This window comes from Cherax quadricarinatus, chromosome 95 (genome assembly GCF_038502225.1).
Source record: "Cherax quadricarinatus isolate ZL_2023a chromosome 95, ASM3850222v1, whole genome shotgun sequence".
In the NCBI taxonomy this organism is placed as follows: Eukaryota; Metazoa; Arthropoda; class Malacostraca; order Decapoda; family Parastacidae; genus Cherax; species Cherax quadricarinatus.
In genome coordinates, this window is record NC_091386.1 from 6,748,129 (window position 1) to 6,766,004 (window position 17,876).

Genomic DNA, 17,876 nt, shown 5'->3' on the forward strand with positions numbered 1-17,876 from the left:
TAAAGATATTATTATTATTATTATTATATTATACATGCCATAATATATTAATAAATGGTTTCCCTATTACAAGACACACTGAGGGTAAATTTCTAGGTCTTCTCCTTGACTGTATTCTTAAATTTTGTTCTCACATTCGGTATATATCCAAGGAAATTTCCAAATCAGTAGGCATCCTTTCCAAGATACGATACTGTGTACCCCAAATGACACTCCTTACCCTATACCACTCTTTAATATATCCCTACCTCACCTATGGTATTTTTGCCTGGGGATCAACCACAGCCAACCACCTTAAACCTTTAATAACCCAACAAAAACGTGCTGTGCGGATGATTACCAGCTCCTGTACTAGCCAGCACGCTCCACCACTTTTCAAAAGCCTGAACTTGCTAAATATACAAGACATGCACTCATATTATTGTGCCTGCTACATATACAGAGCATTAAACTCCAATATAAACCCTCCACTTAAACTTCTCCTTGATAGCTTCACATAACGCACAGTCACAATACAAGGCATAAGACACTCTTCGACATACCTCATGTCAGTCTCACACTACGCAAAAATGCAATGCACATAAAGGATCTTAAGATCTGGAATTCACTACCGGAACTGGTAAAGGATCTCCTGACTACTCCTAAATTTAGGACTTTATTTAAAAATCATCTCATCTCTCTTTACTAGCTAAAACAACTTCAAATCAGTTATTATATTATATGACTTCTAGTCTATTAAACATCTGCCAGTCCATGAAATGTTACTACTTGTATCATTTACCCTTAAACTGTCCAAACGTAGATCTATGTTTTCACATGTAGTGCTTCGACCTTGATTTTTCCCCATAAGAAAGAATGCAAAAAAAATGTAGATCAACGTTTGGAGCGCTACACGAGCAAACGTAGATCAACGTTCGGAGCGCTACACGAACAAAAGTAGATCAACGTTTGGAGCGCTACATGAACAAACGTAGATCTACGTTTGGACAGTTTAAGGGTTAATTGTAGTATTGTTTTCATTATGTGCAACCTCAAGATTATTATTTTTATAAACCTCCACCTTGACAACCTTGCATTAGTGTTAAGATTAAATAAAGATTTTAATAAAAGTTAACCACTCTTATTTTGTCTAGATTTAAGTACAGTGGACCCTCGAACAATTATGTAAGTGTATTTTTGTAAGTGCTTTTGCAAGTGTATTTTTGGGGGTCTGGAACGGATTAATCTAATTTACATTATTCCTTATGGGAACAAATTCATTCGGTAATGGCACCCAAACAGACTTCTGGAACTAATTATGGCCGAAACTTGAGGTACCACTGTACTTAAAATATCTGAAACTTCATTCAGTTGTTGTATGATAGCAGATGATTGGCCCAGTTTTCCTCTATTTTTCAGCATTCTACCTCCAGTGGGTTGAGCAGAGACAGGCAAGATCGGAAAATTGCTAGAGTGGAAGACTGGCATTCCATGAGGTGATCATGGCAGGTTGGTATAAGTCAACCATCTACAAGTTTTTATTCATCAATTTATTTGAGCAATTATGAATGTTGGTTGGTTCGTGACTGTTAATCAGTTCTAATTTAAAAAAAGTAAACAAAAATATTTTTTGCTAATAAAAACTACCTAGAAAAAATTGGGAAAGGTTTTGCAGTCACTAATACACTGCAGCAAATATATATTTTGCAAATATTAATCTGGGACACATGCAAGATGAGATTACTGATTGATTCATAAAAGACTTTTTTTTTTTTTTTTTTTTTAATGAACTGGACATCTCCCACCAAGACAGGGTAACCTGTAAAGAAAAACAAAAATTTTTCTTTTTAAATTTAGTAATTTATACAGGAGAAGGTGTTACCGGTGGCTAAAGCTCCCGCTTCACACACGGAGTGCCCGGGTTCAATTCCCGGCGGGTGGAAACATTTCGACACATTTCCTTACACCTATTGTCCTGTTCACCTAGCAGCAAATAGGTACCTGGGTGTTAGTCGACTGGTGTGGGTCGCATCCTGGGGGACAAGATTGAGGACCCCAATGGAAATAAGTTACAATCCTTGATGACGCACTGACTTTCTTGGGTTATCCTGGGTGGCTAACCCTCCGGGGTTAAAAATCCGAACGAAATCTTATCTAATCTTATCTTGCTCCCAGCATTTTAGTTGCCTCTTACGACACACACGGCTAAAGTAAATATTTTAATATAAAAAAAGTTACTAGAGACTGTACAGTAAACTGTTAATCTCTCTGACCCTTCAAGGGATACTAAATGATTCTCCTGAAGGGCTACTCTTCCCTTCCTTTTATTGAATCTGATTATCTACCTTTCCCCAGGAACTGTATGATCATTTAGTGGTATATTTTGAAACTAGGAGTAGTTGTAACTCTCACTAACCTTCTCTTATAGCAGTAGTTGTAACTTTCACTTACCTCCTCTTATAGCAGTAGTTGTAACTCTCACTAACCTCCTCTTATAGCAGTAGTTGTAACTCTCACTAACCTTCTCTTATAGCAGTAGTTGTAACTTTCACTTACCTCCTCTTATAGCAGTAGTTGTAACTCTCACTAACTTCCTCTTATAGCAGTAGTTGTAACTCTCACTAACCTTCTCTTATAGCAGTAGTTGTAACTTTCACTTACCTCCTCTTATAGCAGTAGTTGTAACTCTCACTAACTTCCTCTTATAGCAGTAGTTGTAACTCTCACTAACCTTCTCTTATAGCAGTAGTTGTAACTTTCACTTACCTCCTCTTATAGCAGTAGTTGTAACTCTCACTAACCTCCTCTTATAGCAGTAGTTGTAACTCTCACTAACCTTCTCTTATAGCAGTAGTTGTAACTTTCACTTACCTCCTCTTATAGCAGTAGTTGTAACTTTCACTTACCTCCTCTTATAGCAGTAGTTGTAACTCTCACTTACCTCCTCTTATAGCAGTAGTTGTAACTCTCACTAACTTCCTCTTATAGCAGTAGTTGTAACTTTCATAGCAGTAGTTGTACTCTCACTCCTCTCTTATAGCAGTAGTTGTAACTTTCACTTACCTCCTCTTATAGCAGTAGTTGTAACTCTCACTTACCTCCTCTTATAGCAGTAGTTGTAACTTTCACTTACCTCCTCTTATAGCAGTAGTTGTAACTCTCACTAACCTCCTCTTATAGCAGTAGTTGTAACTCTCACTAACCTCCTCTTATAGCAGTAGTTGTAACTCTCACTAACTTCCTCTTATAGCAGTAGTTGTAACTCTCACTAACCTCCTCTTATAGCAGTAGTTGTAACTCTCACTAACTTCCTCTTATAGCAGTAGTTGTAACTCTCACTTACCTCCTCTTATAGCAGTAGTTGTAACTTTCACTTACCTCCTCTTATAGCAGTAGTTGTAACTCTCACTAACCTTCTCTTATAGCAGTAGTTGTAACTCTCACTAACCTTCTCTTATAGCAGTAGTTGTAACTCTCACTAACTTCCTCTTATAGCAGTAGTTGTAACTCTCACTAACCTCCTCTTATAGCAGTAGTTGTAACTCTCACTAACTTCCTCTTATAGCAGTAGTTGTAACTCTCACTAACCTTCTCTTATAGCAGTAGTTGTAACTCTCACTAACCTCCTCTTATAGTAGTAGTTGTAACTCTCACTAACCTCCTCTTATAGCAGTAGTTGTATGTTACGTTGGTTTGTCCCTTATTACTTTGATAGTAAGGTTCTCACTACATGTTCTAGTGTGGGGTAGCTTTTACTTAATGGTCTTATTTGTCTAGGGGTAATCCTTACATCATGGCTGATCATCCTGAGTGTCTCTGATACCCTTTCACCAGCCCTCTTCACAGGTTATGTAAACTACTACTATAAAAATATAACTGTATTCTCAATAGATATGTACAGAATATACAATTACAGCCTCACATTTTCAAAACAACGATCTACACACTGCATAGCTGTTCTCCCACATGGTATATCTCAACAACTTTAGTCCTCTCTCTCCTTGACATAACTCTGGGCTAACCAGTGTTTTGACACACTTTAGTCACCCTGGGTATGGTGGTCACAACTTAAATTATAAAAAAACTCACCCCTGGAGCACACATAATGCCCCAAAAGATAGAAGAAGGACCCAGAGATCCTGCCAGGTTGAAGGCCAGCCACAGAGAGACCGAGTCAGTGCGAGGGAGAGAGAGAAAGAGGCTAAGCTCCTCCCACCAAAACAAAAGACTGTTGCCAAGCACAATTCTCCAGTTACCACAATTCTACCACACCTTAATTTTACTTTTACAAAAGGAAATACAACTTTATAAACTACTTATTTGCCAAGCACAATTCTCCAGTTACCACAATTCTACCACACCTTAATTTTACTTTTACAAAAGGAAATACAACTTTATAAACTACTTATTTGCCAAGCACAATTCTCCAGTTACCACAATCCTACCACACCTTAATTTTACTTTTACAAAAGGAAATACAACTTTATAAACTACTTATTTAAATTTGTGTGTTTATGTGTCTATAGTATAACCTATTATATTGAAAAAAATAGGCTTGACCCAGCTGCCTCAGTCATAAGGTTGATCAGTCCTTCTGACATTTAGAGCAAAGTCCCCATCAATTCAATATAATTAGGTATTCCAGAGTAACTGTTACTTATAAATACATGTTGGGTCCTATAGCCCCATAACACCCCCACCTCCAGACGAAGTCTCACAAAAGCTAGCCGTGTCCCTCAGGATACGGCTAGTAAAAAGTATATTGCTTAAGTCTGAAGGCGGTAAACAAGACTACTAGAAATGCTACATTTTCCCAGCACCATAACTACTCTTCACTTTACTGTTATTTACAAGAGATTGCAGAATTTTTTAGAAAAGCATTTTAACCATACCCATATACTCAAGTGTGTAACTATTTACAATTTTAGTGACTTTTAAACAATACACATTACAATGCAAAATTTTGCACACAATGCCCACTGTGAAAGCCCGCACCAACAGGCCTGTGCCTCTGCTACGGTAATCCAGCAAGCAACTGGTACTCCAGGGTGGCATCTTCCTGATCAGGAGACGAGAGTAGAGCCAAACCCAGAGCAGTCAGGTGTACCCCAGGCAGGAAACTTCACAAAACATGTCAAGGTGTCTCTCACTTGGTGGCCAAACCAAACAGTGAGACTTCCAGTCAACACTCACGATCCTTAACATGGTCAGGCACTTAAGCCCATCTTCCGAGGTCCCACTCCACACAGATCCTCCAAACTTATTAAGAGGAGGCTGTCATAGAACATGGAGGGGTCCAAGGGACCACAAGGCAAATCGTCGGGCCGTTTTGTACATAGAGCACACCAAGACACAACATCACATACCTTCCTGAACGTCTCATGTTACCGAAGGTTGTCAACCACTGCCTCAACTCACATTCACGTACACCCTGACCCTCGTCACACTTTTGGCTCCGACTCAACTCCTTTACAGTCAGACGGCTGGTAGAGAGTACTCAGGCTCGCCGAGAGTTCACCACTGCAAAAACAACAAGGTCAGCACAAGACAAACACTATGTACAAAGTACGCACCATGCATCTACATGAAACATCTAGAGAGAGCATCAGCAACCACATTCTCTGAGCCTTTTATATATTTAACTTTCAAATTAAAAGGCTGTAGGAACAAAGCCCATTTTAAGAGTCTGATTTTAGTCACTATACACAGGAACAGGATGAAGAGATCCTGAGACATGTACAAATGCTGAACAGCCAGCCCCAAAATGAAAATTTTCTTTCCTGTGGTAAAATGTTGACATTTAAACTTAGAAGGTTGTTCATAGACAATAACAGTTCTGCAACCTCTCGCAGTGCAACAACAAACACCAAAGACTTCTCTTTGCACCCAGGTTGGATACATCAAGTTTACACAAACACCATCACGTTCCATCTCACACACAAATTTTAAGCACACAATGAACACAATTTGCATTACACACATTAAAATGGTACTGGAACACAGGCCATGGAAATCACATCTTCCATGTTTTAGCTTATTTAAAATGTTTGCATCTTTTAGTGCATAAGTATCAATCTTTCTAATTCTGTAAACCTTAGTTGTTAAACGTACTCTGTGGTAGTCAGTGTTTATGCCCAGGGTGCCATCTAATTTGGGAACCATGAAGCATGGGAATGCCCACTGACTCTCACTAAGCACTACAAACTGGTGTTGGAAGAATTTCACTTCTTCCTCCATCTCCAATTTTTCATACAGATTTTTCCCACACAAAAATTGTTGAATTGGCTCAGTTTCCTTAACAATTTCCTCATGGAGTTTCAATTTTTCCCCATTACTGACATCCCAACTTTTATATACGTAGTTCCAAGGTGGCTGAGCCAATTCTCCAACATTTTTCTCATTAAACCCAAGCATGCATTTCCCAAAATCTTTTACACACACGTTATTTCTTAAATACGCTTTTGGTATTTCATACAGATTGTTTTGCAGCCCTTTACATTCCATTAAAACATTGGTCTCTCTGAATTTTTGACACAACTTCAAACCCTTTGACCGGTTACTGTGTACAGTATACTCATTCTTTTTCTGCTCAGGGGTGTGGGTTTTATATCTAACCCCTGGGAACTTCCCCCACAACATGTTCAGCTCACAGCAACTTGCCATACAGATTTTCACTTGAATTGGCTCCAGTATCAGCACTTCCTCTCCAGCCTCCAGAGTATCATGGTCCATATTATGGTCCCACATCATCATCCTGGTCTGGTTGATGGGCACGTTCACTGGTACCATCCACCTCATACGAGCCAAACAGTATCTGAAACTGAGAAAAAGCTCCGAGGGGGGAGCATCACCATCCTCCCCAAGCCAATAGCTCAGAAATTCCAAAGTGCTTCCCCACTCAGCAAATACAAAGAAAGGGATCCTCTCATCCCAGTTGTTAGTATTGTCTATACCATAGGCTTGCATCATTGTCTTGAGGGCTTGATGTAATTTCTCTATTTCCCCTTGAGATGGAGGGTGATAGGCCATTGCAAAGTTAGGCTCTACTTTTAATTCCTTCAAAACATTTCTAAAAGACTTTGAGGTAAAGTTAGTGTTGTGATAAAAACACAGGCCTTATCTCTAGGCTTTATTGAACATAGAATCTTCATAGTACTTCTGCAACAACAAAATATAATGACTAGTACATCTAATAATGGCTTCTACAGGGATGGTGATGTCTTGCATATGTCAAGAGAAAAGTTATAACTACAGGCCACATATTTAAACTCACCATGTAATCTGCATCACTAATATAGGGATAGTAGAAGAGAAGAGAATCACACACCAAGTGTTGGCGCCCATGACACAAACCAAACTGTTGTTGTTGTTAAGGGCCCCGAGAGGTGGTGCAGTATTATCCTGCTGCTGCTCCCCACAGGAGCAGTATCACTACAATCTCCCCCTTCTAAAATATCAGAGACAGTAATCTCCCAAACTGTTAGGTGGGCGACGTACACGTCCCGACCTTCGTAGCCCTTGAGCCTCTTCACCAGGTTCAATATTTTCCAGCGGGGTTTGACTAACTGCTGGAGCAGAATCCTCTATTTCCGTAGCGGTAGTCTCAAGGGGCTTTCCAGGAGAAAACGAAGCATCTTTCACATCTATTGGTGTATCTTGAGATTCCACACTAATGGGGATTTCAACTGGGGCTAAATGTCTTGTAGATACTGTAGTCTCTTCACCATTTTGGTAGCGAATGTGGGCATAATGTGGATTAGCTTGCAGGAGCTCTACCTCCTCCACTAAAGGATCCGTCTTGTTCATCCTACGGTGACTCTTCAGGAGAACGGGTCCAGGATGACATAACCAAGTGGGCACAGAGGCTCCCGTAGAAGAACGACGTGAATAGTTGAGGAGTCTTTCATGAGGGGTTGCATTAGTAGCTGTGCACAGCAGTGATCTAATAGAGTGAAGAGCATCAGGTAGGACAGTTTGCCAGTGTTGAACAGGTAGATTGCGCGACTTCAATGTCATTGTAACTGCCTTCCATATAGTACCATTGAACCGCTCCACTTGACCATTGCCTTGAGGGTTGTAGCTTGTTGTTCTGCTGCAGGCAATACCTTTGCTAGACAAAAACTCCTGAAGTTCGTTACTCATGAACGAGGATCCCCTGTCTGAATGGATATAAGCTGGCATACCAAAAATAGAGAACAACTGTGAAAGACAACTAATAACAGTTGAAGCAGTCATATTTGCACAGGGGAATACAAAGGGAAACCTTGAATATTCATCTACTATGTTAAGGAAATACCTATTCTGATTTGTGCTTGGTAGAGGTCCTTTGAAATCTATATTCAGTCTTTCGAAAGGCTGGGTGGATTTTATGAGATGAGTCTTCTCTGGCTGATGAAAGTTTGGCTTGCACTCTGCACATACTCTGCATGCTCTGATCACTTGTCGCACATCTTCCACTGAGTAGGGCATGTTCTTTGATTTGACAAAATGGTACAGGCGTGTAACTCCTGGGTGACACAAAGCCTTGTGGAGAGCTGAGAGTGATTGCAAATCATGACATGCTGCTCCACAGTGGGACCTAGAGAATGCATCAGGTGAGATGTTCTCTTGACCCGGTCGGTACAGAATATCAAAGTCATAACACGATAGTTCCATCCTCCAGCGTAATATCTTGTCATTCTTTATCCTACTTTTGTGCCTCTTGTCGAACATATACATCACGGACCGTTGGTCAGTCCTTATGGTGAAATGTCTACCAGTTAAATAATGCCTCCAGTGGCGAACTGCTTCTATGATGGCCTGGGCTTCCTTTTCTACAGCAGCATAACATTTCTCTGATCCTTGAAAAGTTCTCGAAAAGAAGGCTACTGGTCGTCCTGCCTGAGATAAGACTGCAGCAATGGCAATGTCAGATGCATCCGTTTCCACTTCGAATGGTAGGGACTCATCAATGGCTTGAACTACTGAGTTTTCAATGTCCTGTTTGAGAGTATGGAAAGCGGCTTCTGCTTCCTTTGTCACAGGAAATGTGGTAGCACTCAATGGGCGGACTTTACTTGAATAGTTGTAGATCCATTGTGAGTAATAAGCAAAGAGACCAAGAGTTCTTCGGAGTGACTTTTTGTCTTGAGGCATTGGAAGTTCCCGTAGAGGTCGTAGTCGTTCAGGGTCTGGGAATATTGAACCTCCTTCCACTACATAACCAAGGATGCTAAGCCTTTTAGTTGAAAAAGTGCACTTTTCCTCATTGTAACTGATATTTTTCTTCTTGGCGGCTTCCAAAAACTTATCAAGGTTTGCATCATGTTCCTCCTGGGTCTTGCCACAAATGGTAACATTATCTAAATACGCATAAGTTCCCATGAGTTGCTCTTCCTGAATGAGTGAATCCATAATTCGTTGGAAGCAGGCTACCCCATTGGTGACTCCAAAAGGGACTCTGGTAAACTGATACAGGCCATCACTAGCCTGAAACGCTGTGTATGGTTTATCTTCATTCCTTATAGGGACTTGATGATAGGCACTCTGCAGATCAATTGTGCTAAACACGTAGTACTGAGCAATTTTGTTCACTGTATCGTCAATTCGAGGTAGAGGGTACCCATCAAGAAGTGTAAATTTGTTGATTGTCTCAGAGTAATCGATAGCCAGTCTCCGTTTCCTATAACCATCTTTAACAACAACAACCTGTGCACGCCAAGGGGAATCACTCGGTTCTATAATACCCTCCTTCAGCAGCCTCTGAGTTTCTTTCTCAATGAACATCCGATCCTCATAAGAATAGCGGCGTGACTTAGCTGATATAGGATGGCAATCCGCGGTAAGATTTGCAAACAGCTTTGGTGGGTCTACCCTTAAAGTGCTAAGTCCACAGACAACAAGAGGAGGCAGTTCACCTCCATATGTTAAGGTGACACTACCATGCAGCTTCTGAAAGTCCTGACCAAGGATAACATCAGAGCACAGTTGTGGCAGAATAGCTAAATGTACATCTTGATAATCCTTTCCATTAACTCTGAGATTTACCTTACAAAACCCTAAGGTCTGAATAGAGAGAGATGTTGATGCCATGGAAACGGTACCTGATGAGTGATGTAGAGTCAAGGAGAGCCGTTTAACTAAGTCAAGATTGATGAAACTCTCTGAGCTGCCACTATCAATAAGACCATCTACTTCTGTTCCTTTGATGAATACTTTCACAACTGCCTTTGACAGTGAATTTGGAGTAGCCGCAGAAGTCACTGTTGCTAGAGTCGCATGATCACTGGAATGTGTGGAGGCACTAGCTCTTGTTGATGCATTAGCACGACATACTTTAGCAAAGTGACCTTTCTTGTGGCATTTACGGCACATTGCTTCACGAGCAGGACACTTTGGACGTGGATGTCTTGAAAAACCACAAAAGAAACACACCGTACCTGCTGCTGCTGTCACTGAGGCAGGTTCCCCAGTAACTTCATTGCAAGAGTCTTGGTCAGTAATTGCAGCACTTACCACTCGAGAAGGCTGAGTGGTACTGTATACTTCAGAATTCTTCTGGGCTGAATCTAGAGCTCTTGCCTGGTCAAAGGCAGCGGCTAAGTCGAGAGTTTTATTCTCCAATAAACGCTGCCTTATTATTGGTGATTGCAGGCCACTGATAAAAGCATCCCTGATGGACTCTTCACAATACTGAGCAGCTGTCACTGCTTGGAAGTGACAGTCCTTACCTAAAATTTTCAGTGCTTGAAAGTATTCCTCTAAGGACTCATCAATCTGCTGGCGGCGAGTTGCAAGGCGATAGCGTGCAAAGATTTCATTTGTAGGTTTAATATACTGAGACTTGAGGGTTTTGATAGCATCTTCGTAGGTATTACACTCAGAAATAGCCTCATATATCTTAGGTGACACAAAATTGATGAGCAGACTTAGTTTATCTAGATCTTCTTTAGGAAGGGCTCCCAAGAAGTTTTCGAAAGTCTTAAACCAGTGCTTCCATTCCTGAGCAGCCGTTGATAAGCTGGGGTCACAGTCTAGCCTCTCAGGTTTCAGTAAACGCTCCATGTTGTGATGTAGTCTAGCGCAGGATCACCACCAGGTAGCCCAGGATTCTATGTTCAATAAATTGTTGTGATAAAAACACAGGCCTTATCTCTAGGCTTTATTGAACATAGAATCTTCATAGTACTTCTGCAACAACAAAATATAATGACTAGTACATCTAATAATGGCTTCTACAGGGATGGTGATGTCTTGCATATGTCAAGAGAAAAGTTATAACTACAGGCCACATATTTAAACTCACCATGTAATCTGCATCGGTGATAAATGGATAAAGTAGGAGAGAATCACACACCATAGTGTTGGTGCCCATGACACAAACCAAACTGTTGTTGTTGTTAAGGGCCCCGAGAGGTGGTGCAGTATTATCCTGCTGCTGCTCCCCACAGGAGCAGTATCACTACAGTTAGGCCCCTGGTCTTTTTGCACTGCTTGTGGAAAACCAACATGAAAAAAGAACTTCATCAAAGCCCTTAAGACTACATGAGCTGTTATCTTATGCAGAGGGACTGCCTCCAGGTACCTGGTAGTGGAGCAAATATTTGTGAGTAAATAATCATTTCCCATTCTGGTCCTTGGGAGTGGGCCAACGACATCCACTACCAGCTTGCTGAAGGGTTCACCTGGTGCTGAAATCGGCTGAAGGGGAACAGGTTTAATACTTCGACTAGGTTTCCCTATAATTTGAAAGGCATGATAGGTCTCAATATGCTCTCTGACAGTCTCCCACAGCTGAGACCAGAAGAAATGCCTGGAAACCTTGGACATCACCACCTGGGGACAAAGCCCTTGTTCTCCTTCCATCGATACTGCAAACAGAGGTGAATTCTTTATAAGAGTTTCCTCCCTGAAATGAAAACACTTATTTAACTGTAAAATCTCTTCCTCAGCAACAGCGACATTTTCCTGCACAGAAATTAATTGCACCCTAGCAGGTGCAGCCTCTCTCACACTATTTAACTGATCCATTCTCCAATCATGCTCAGCTCTGGCTGGAACATCCTTTTCTTCAGTTGACTGCAGTTCAACATCAGAAAGCAGAGTTACCAAACTTAAGCCCTCACCATCCTCATGAGAAATATCATGAAGACTGTTGGTAGCATGATCATGAGCCATACTTCTCATGGTGGAACCATCAGGGAGAAGGTCTGGCAGGGTTTTCCTAGCCATTTCTTCCCAACATTTCGGACTTGGTTTCCCCCAAACTAGTTGTTCCTCACTGTCTAACAGGCCCATAACATTATTCCCTAATAAGAGGTCGACCCCTTCGAAGGGAATTTCATCGGAGATACCTACAGGGAGATAGCCAACTTGGTATGCAGATTCTACCCATAATTTGTATACAGGTGTCCTTATGGTTGAACCCGTAATACCCTTCAACAATATATCTACCCCAGTATAGGTATCCTTAGACACTGGTAGCACTCCAGCTCGTAGCAAAGAGTAGGTGCTACATCCATCTCTCAAGGACAATATGTTCTCAACTCTGCCTACATTCTTTTGCAAACCAACTGTGGACCTACTAGAAAATATACACATCCTGGGGTCTAGATCCAAAGGTTCCTCCTCACCTTGCCTTGAAGACCTAATGCAGGCAACTGGATGTATCTCTGCAGTTAGAGTCCTCTGGGGTGGTTCCTCCCTTTCCTGATCTCGCCGCCTTGACCAGCAAAACTTTTGTGTGTGTCCAGTTTTGTTACAGTAATAACAGATAAAACTCAAAGGTATTTTTACCATTTGGTGTAGGACTGGTACTGTTTACTCGAGGATCTGAAACATCTGATTGTCTAAGTAAACTTTGAACTCCAGCTGACTTACCTTTTCCTTCTATTTTAGAGGGCACCTCAGCCTTCATTTGTCCCTGAAAATTCTTGTCCCACTTACCTTTATGACCATAGGACTTGGAATAAGGTTTAGAATGAGTGGGGAAATTTTCAGGAGCATGACTGTTTTTACTTACCAATTCCCTGCGAGCCAAGAATCGGTCACCTAGATCCAGTGCTTCTGAAAGATTATCTGGGTTTTTGTCCTCCAAATATTCTCTGAGGTCAACAGGGATTGTATTGTACAATTCCTCATGAACCATTAGATCTACTAATTTGTTATAGTCTTTATTAACTCCTTTAGAACAAACCCATTTCTTAAAAAGGAACAGTTTCTCATTCCCAAACTCAGTTAAGGTCTGCCCATCCTGAAATTTTTGATTCCTGAACTTTTGTCTATATTTCTCAGGTATCATTTGGTATGCAAGCAATACTTCCTCTTTAATCTTATCATAATCAGAAAAATCTTGCCCCTCCAGAGTCTCTACTCTTTGGAATCCTTTACCTACAAGTTGTGTGCGAACTAGGGTAGCCCACTTCTGTTTGGGCCATCCTTGCTCCAAAGCAGTCTTCTCAAAAAAAGAAAAATACCTATCTGGGTCACTCTCTGTAAACTTAGGGACAAAATTTGCAGCTTTAGTTATGTTAAAGTACTGCTCAGGCTCTTGTTCTGAACCTCCTAACCTTTGACATTCTTTCTCCTTAGCTTTCATTAATTTCATTTCAGCCTCTAGTACAGCTAATTTCAGTCTCATTCTCTCCATTTCCATATCACCTGGAGTAGGTGATTCCTCATCTTCACTATTAACAGGCATGTTTACTGATGAATTATTACCTTCTTCCCTGAAGCCTAAAAAATCTGAAGACTCATCTTCTGACATAGTTTTATCTTTAAACACTTGCTTCCCTCTTACAGTATCAGTGGACAAAGTTTTCCCACAGGCACATAAAATAACACAAATTGAATGTAAACTATGCACATAGCACTTACCATAACCACAACAAAAATGTGTTACTCCCTTTCCCCCACCTTAGGAGAAAAACAACCTGTAAACTAATATATGAAAACAACACTTCCACTGACACCACCTAGGTAAATCTTCTACCAGAAACATGCAACTGTTATTACCCCATACCAGCACATATAGTTCAAAGAATGTTTTGAGTTATTTTAGCAGTCAAATAACTCTCCCGGTCAAGCTCCCATGTTACGTTGGTTTGTCCCTTATTACTTTGATAGTAAGGTTCTCACTACATGTTCTAGTGTGGGGTAGCTTTTACTTAATGGTCTTATTTGTCTAGGGGTAATCCTTACATCATGGCTGATCATCCTGAGTGTCTCTGATACCCTTTCACCAGCCCTCTTCACAGGTTATGTAAACTACTACTATAAAAATATAACTGTATTCTCAATAGATATGTACAGAATATACAATTACAGCCTCACATTTTCAAAACAACGATCTACACACTGCATAGCTGTTCTCCCACAAAATAGGCTTGACCCAGCTGCCTCAGTCATAAGGTTGATCAGTCCTTCTGACATTTAGAGCAAAGTCCCCATCAATTCAATATAATTAGGTATTCCAGAGTAACTGTTACTTATAAATACATGTTGGGTCCTATAGCCCCATAACATTGTAACTTTCACTTACCTCCTCTTATAGCAGTAGTTGTAACTTTCACTAACCTCCTCTTATAGCAGTAGTTGTAACTTTCACTAACCTCCTCTTATAGCAGTAGTTGTAACTTTTACTTACCTCCTCTTATAGCAGTAGTTGTAACTCTCATTAACTTCCTCTTATAGCAGTAGTTGTAACTCTTGCTAACTTTCTCTTATAGCAGCAGTTGTAACTCTCACTAATCTCTTATAGCAGCAGTTGTAACTAACTAACTTCCTCTTATAGCAGTAGTTGTAACTCTCACTAACCTCCTCTTATAGCAGTAGTTGTAGCTTTCACTAACCTCCTCTTATAGCAGCAGTTGTAACTCTCACTAACCCCCTCTCTTATAGCAGTAGTTGTAATTCTCAATAACCACCTCTTATAGCTCACTCCATCATTGTACCACTCTGAAGAAACACTTTATGGTATCTTTTGGATACATGTTCAAGGGGATCACACACCAACTTTTGAGGCTCCATCTTGACCACTAATGGACTGTTGTGATGTCTTGTACAAATACACTGGCCCTTGACTTAGGAGAACCTAAGTCATGAAGACATTGTAGTTAGTGATGTCTGCAGACTTCACGTGTGTGCATGCATTAAAATATTCGAACAAGTGCAGTGGGCCCCCGACTTACGATATTAATTCATTCCAGAAGTCTGTTCAGGTGCCGTTACTAAACGAATTTGTTCCCATAAGGAATATTGTAAATTAGATTAGTCTCTTTCAGACCCCCAAAAATACACTTACAAAAGCACTTACAAAAATACACTTACATAATTGTTTGGGAGCTGATCATAAGTCGGGGGTCCACTGTATATGAATAAGACTAATTGGTTTATGACATTTATTAACCCTTTGAAGGTTTCGGCCGTACTAGTACGGCTTACGACCCAGGGTTTTTGACATACTAGTACGCCTAAATTCTAGCGCCCTCAAATGTAGTGGGAGAAAGCTGGTAGGCCTACATGTGAAAGAATGGGTCTATGTAGTCAGTGTGCACAGTATAAAAAAAATCCTGCAGCACACAGTGCATAATGAGAAAAAAAAAACTTCGACCATTTTTTTGGAATGAAACAGCGACTTTGCGCTGTATTTTCGTATGGTATTTATTGCTGTATTCTAGTTTTCTTGGTCTCATTTTGTAGAATGGAATACATATTACAGAAATTGGGATGATTTTGACTGGTTTTACAATGAAAAGTACCTTGAAATTGAGCTCAAAATAGCAGAAATGTTTGATTTTCACCAAAGTTCAAAAGTAAACAAATCTTGCCAAGCGTCCAATACACGTCAACTGGTGAGTCTGATATTCTTTTGCAAGTGCGCCAATATTATTTATACCATTTTTTACACTAATGCAGTAGTCTGCATAACAGTAAATCTTCTATTTTTTGTTAGAATAAAAATCAAAGTGCGAACCAAAAGAATGTAAGAGGGGTCTTGGGATGTGAGTAATTAACAGAAGAAATGTCATTTTAGTGCCAGGAATGTCTTTGTTTATTCTGGACCCTAATCGGAAATTGGCATCTTTTGAAATTTGTGTGAAATTGGCAAAATTGCTAAATTCTGACCACTGTACTGGATAGTTGAAATTGGTAAATGGGTGGTTTCTTGCACTCATTCGATAGAAAAAATGGAGTTCTAGCGAAATATTCGTGTTTTTTGTCGACCAACAATACCACCAGTCCGATAACATTCTTCTTTGCAAATATACAGGGTCTAAAGCCAGCAACAAACAACAAAATACCTTTCATCCGTGGACTGCTTGCAGAGGCAAAGGCAATGTTCGCGGCTTTCACTGAGACCCACATAAAGGATCACTTGGACAACGAAATATGGATCCCAGGTTACAACCTATATAGATGTGACAGAGTGAACAGGCAAAAGGGGGGGGTTGGCCTGTACATTGCAGAGTCACTTGTTTGCACAGAACTGCTAAATGCCTCAAATGATGTAGTGGAAGTTTTAGCAGTAAAGGTCGAGAACCAAAACCTAGTCATTGTGATAGTCTACAAGCCTCCGGATGCAACATCCCAGCAATTCCAGGAACAGCTGTTAAAAATTGACCACTGTCTGGAAAACCTTCCAGCTCCTGCACCCAACATCTTGCTCCTGGGGGATTTCAACTTAAGGCACCTAAAATGGAGGAATATAGCAAATAATATTGTTGCAGTAATAACACCAGGAGGCAGCTCTGATGAAAACTCACACTCACGCGAGCTTTTAAATCTCTGCACAAAATTCAATTTAAACCAGCAAATAATAGAGCCTACTAGACTGGAGAATACACTAGACCTCATCTTCACTAACAATGATGATCTGATAAGAAATATCACCATATCAAAAACAATATACTCAGATCACAACATAATTGAGGTTCAGTCATGTATGCGCGGAGCCCCAGACCGACATAATGAGATTAGTCACGAGGGAGCATTCACCAAATTCAACTTCAATAACAAAAACATAAAGTGGGACCAAGTAAACCAAGTCCTAACCGATATAAGCTGGGAAGATATACTAAGCAACACAGACCCCAACTTATGCCTAGAACAGATTAACTCGGTAGCACTCGATGTATGCACAAGGCTTATTCCTCTAAGAAAAAGGAGGAGTAGATGTAAAACAGAAAGAGACAGGCGCTCCCTTTACAGGCGACGGAAAAGAATAACAGAGCGGCTAAAAGAGGTCAATATATCTGAAATGCGTAGGGAGACACTGGTCAGAGAAATAGCAAGCATCGAACTTAAGCTAAAAGAATCCTTTAGGAGTCAGGAATCGCGGGAAGAACTAAAAGCCATAAATGAAATCGAAAGAAACCCAAAGTATTTCTTCTCCTATGCCAAATCAAAATCGAGAACAACGTCCAGTATTGGGCCCCTACTTAAACAAGATGGGTCCTACACAGATGACAACAAGGAAATGAGTGAGCTACTCAAGTCCCAATATGACTCAGTTTTTAGCAAGCCGCTAACCAGACTGAGAATCGAAGATCAAAATGAATTTTTTATGAGAGAGCCACAAAATTTGATTAACACAAGCCTATCCGATGTTATCCTGACGCCAAATGACTTCGAACAGGCGATAAATGACATGCCCATGCACTCTGCCCCAGGGCCAGACTCATGGAACTCTGTGTTCATCAAGAACTGCAAGAAGCCCCTATCACGAGCCTTTTCCATCCTTTGGAGAGGGAGCATGGACACGGGGGTCGTCCCACAGTTACTAAAAACAACAGACATAGCCCCACTCCACAAAGGGGGCAGTAAAGCAACAGCAAAGAACTACAGACCAATAGCACTAACATCCCATATCATAAAAATCTTTGAAAGGGTCCTAAGAAGCAAGATCACCACGCATCTAG

At 40.6% G+C, this 17,876-nt stretch overlaps 1 protein-coding gene across 3 annotated transcripts in view; it reads left to right on the plus strand.

Moving 5' to 3' along the window:
- Positions 1-17,876, plus strand: part of LOC128703876 (uncharacterized) — a 110,507-nt gene that overhangs the window by 39,946 nt on the left and 52,685 nt on the right. For all 3 annotated transcript variants that reach the window (XR_011394689.1, XR_011394690.1, XM_070104922.1), the window contains exon 3: positions 1,399-1,488. Coding sequence is in view for 1 of the 3 variants with exons in the window: in XM_070104922.1 (XP_069961023.1) it covers positions 1,482-1,488 (7 nt within the window). In the remaining 2 variants the exon portion in view is untranslated. The remainder of the gene's footprint in view (positions 1-1,398; positions 1,489-17,876) is intronic.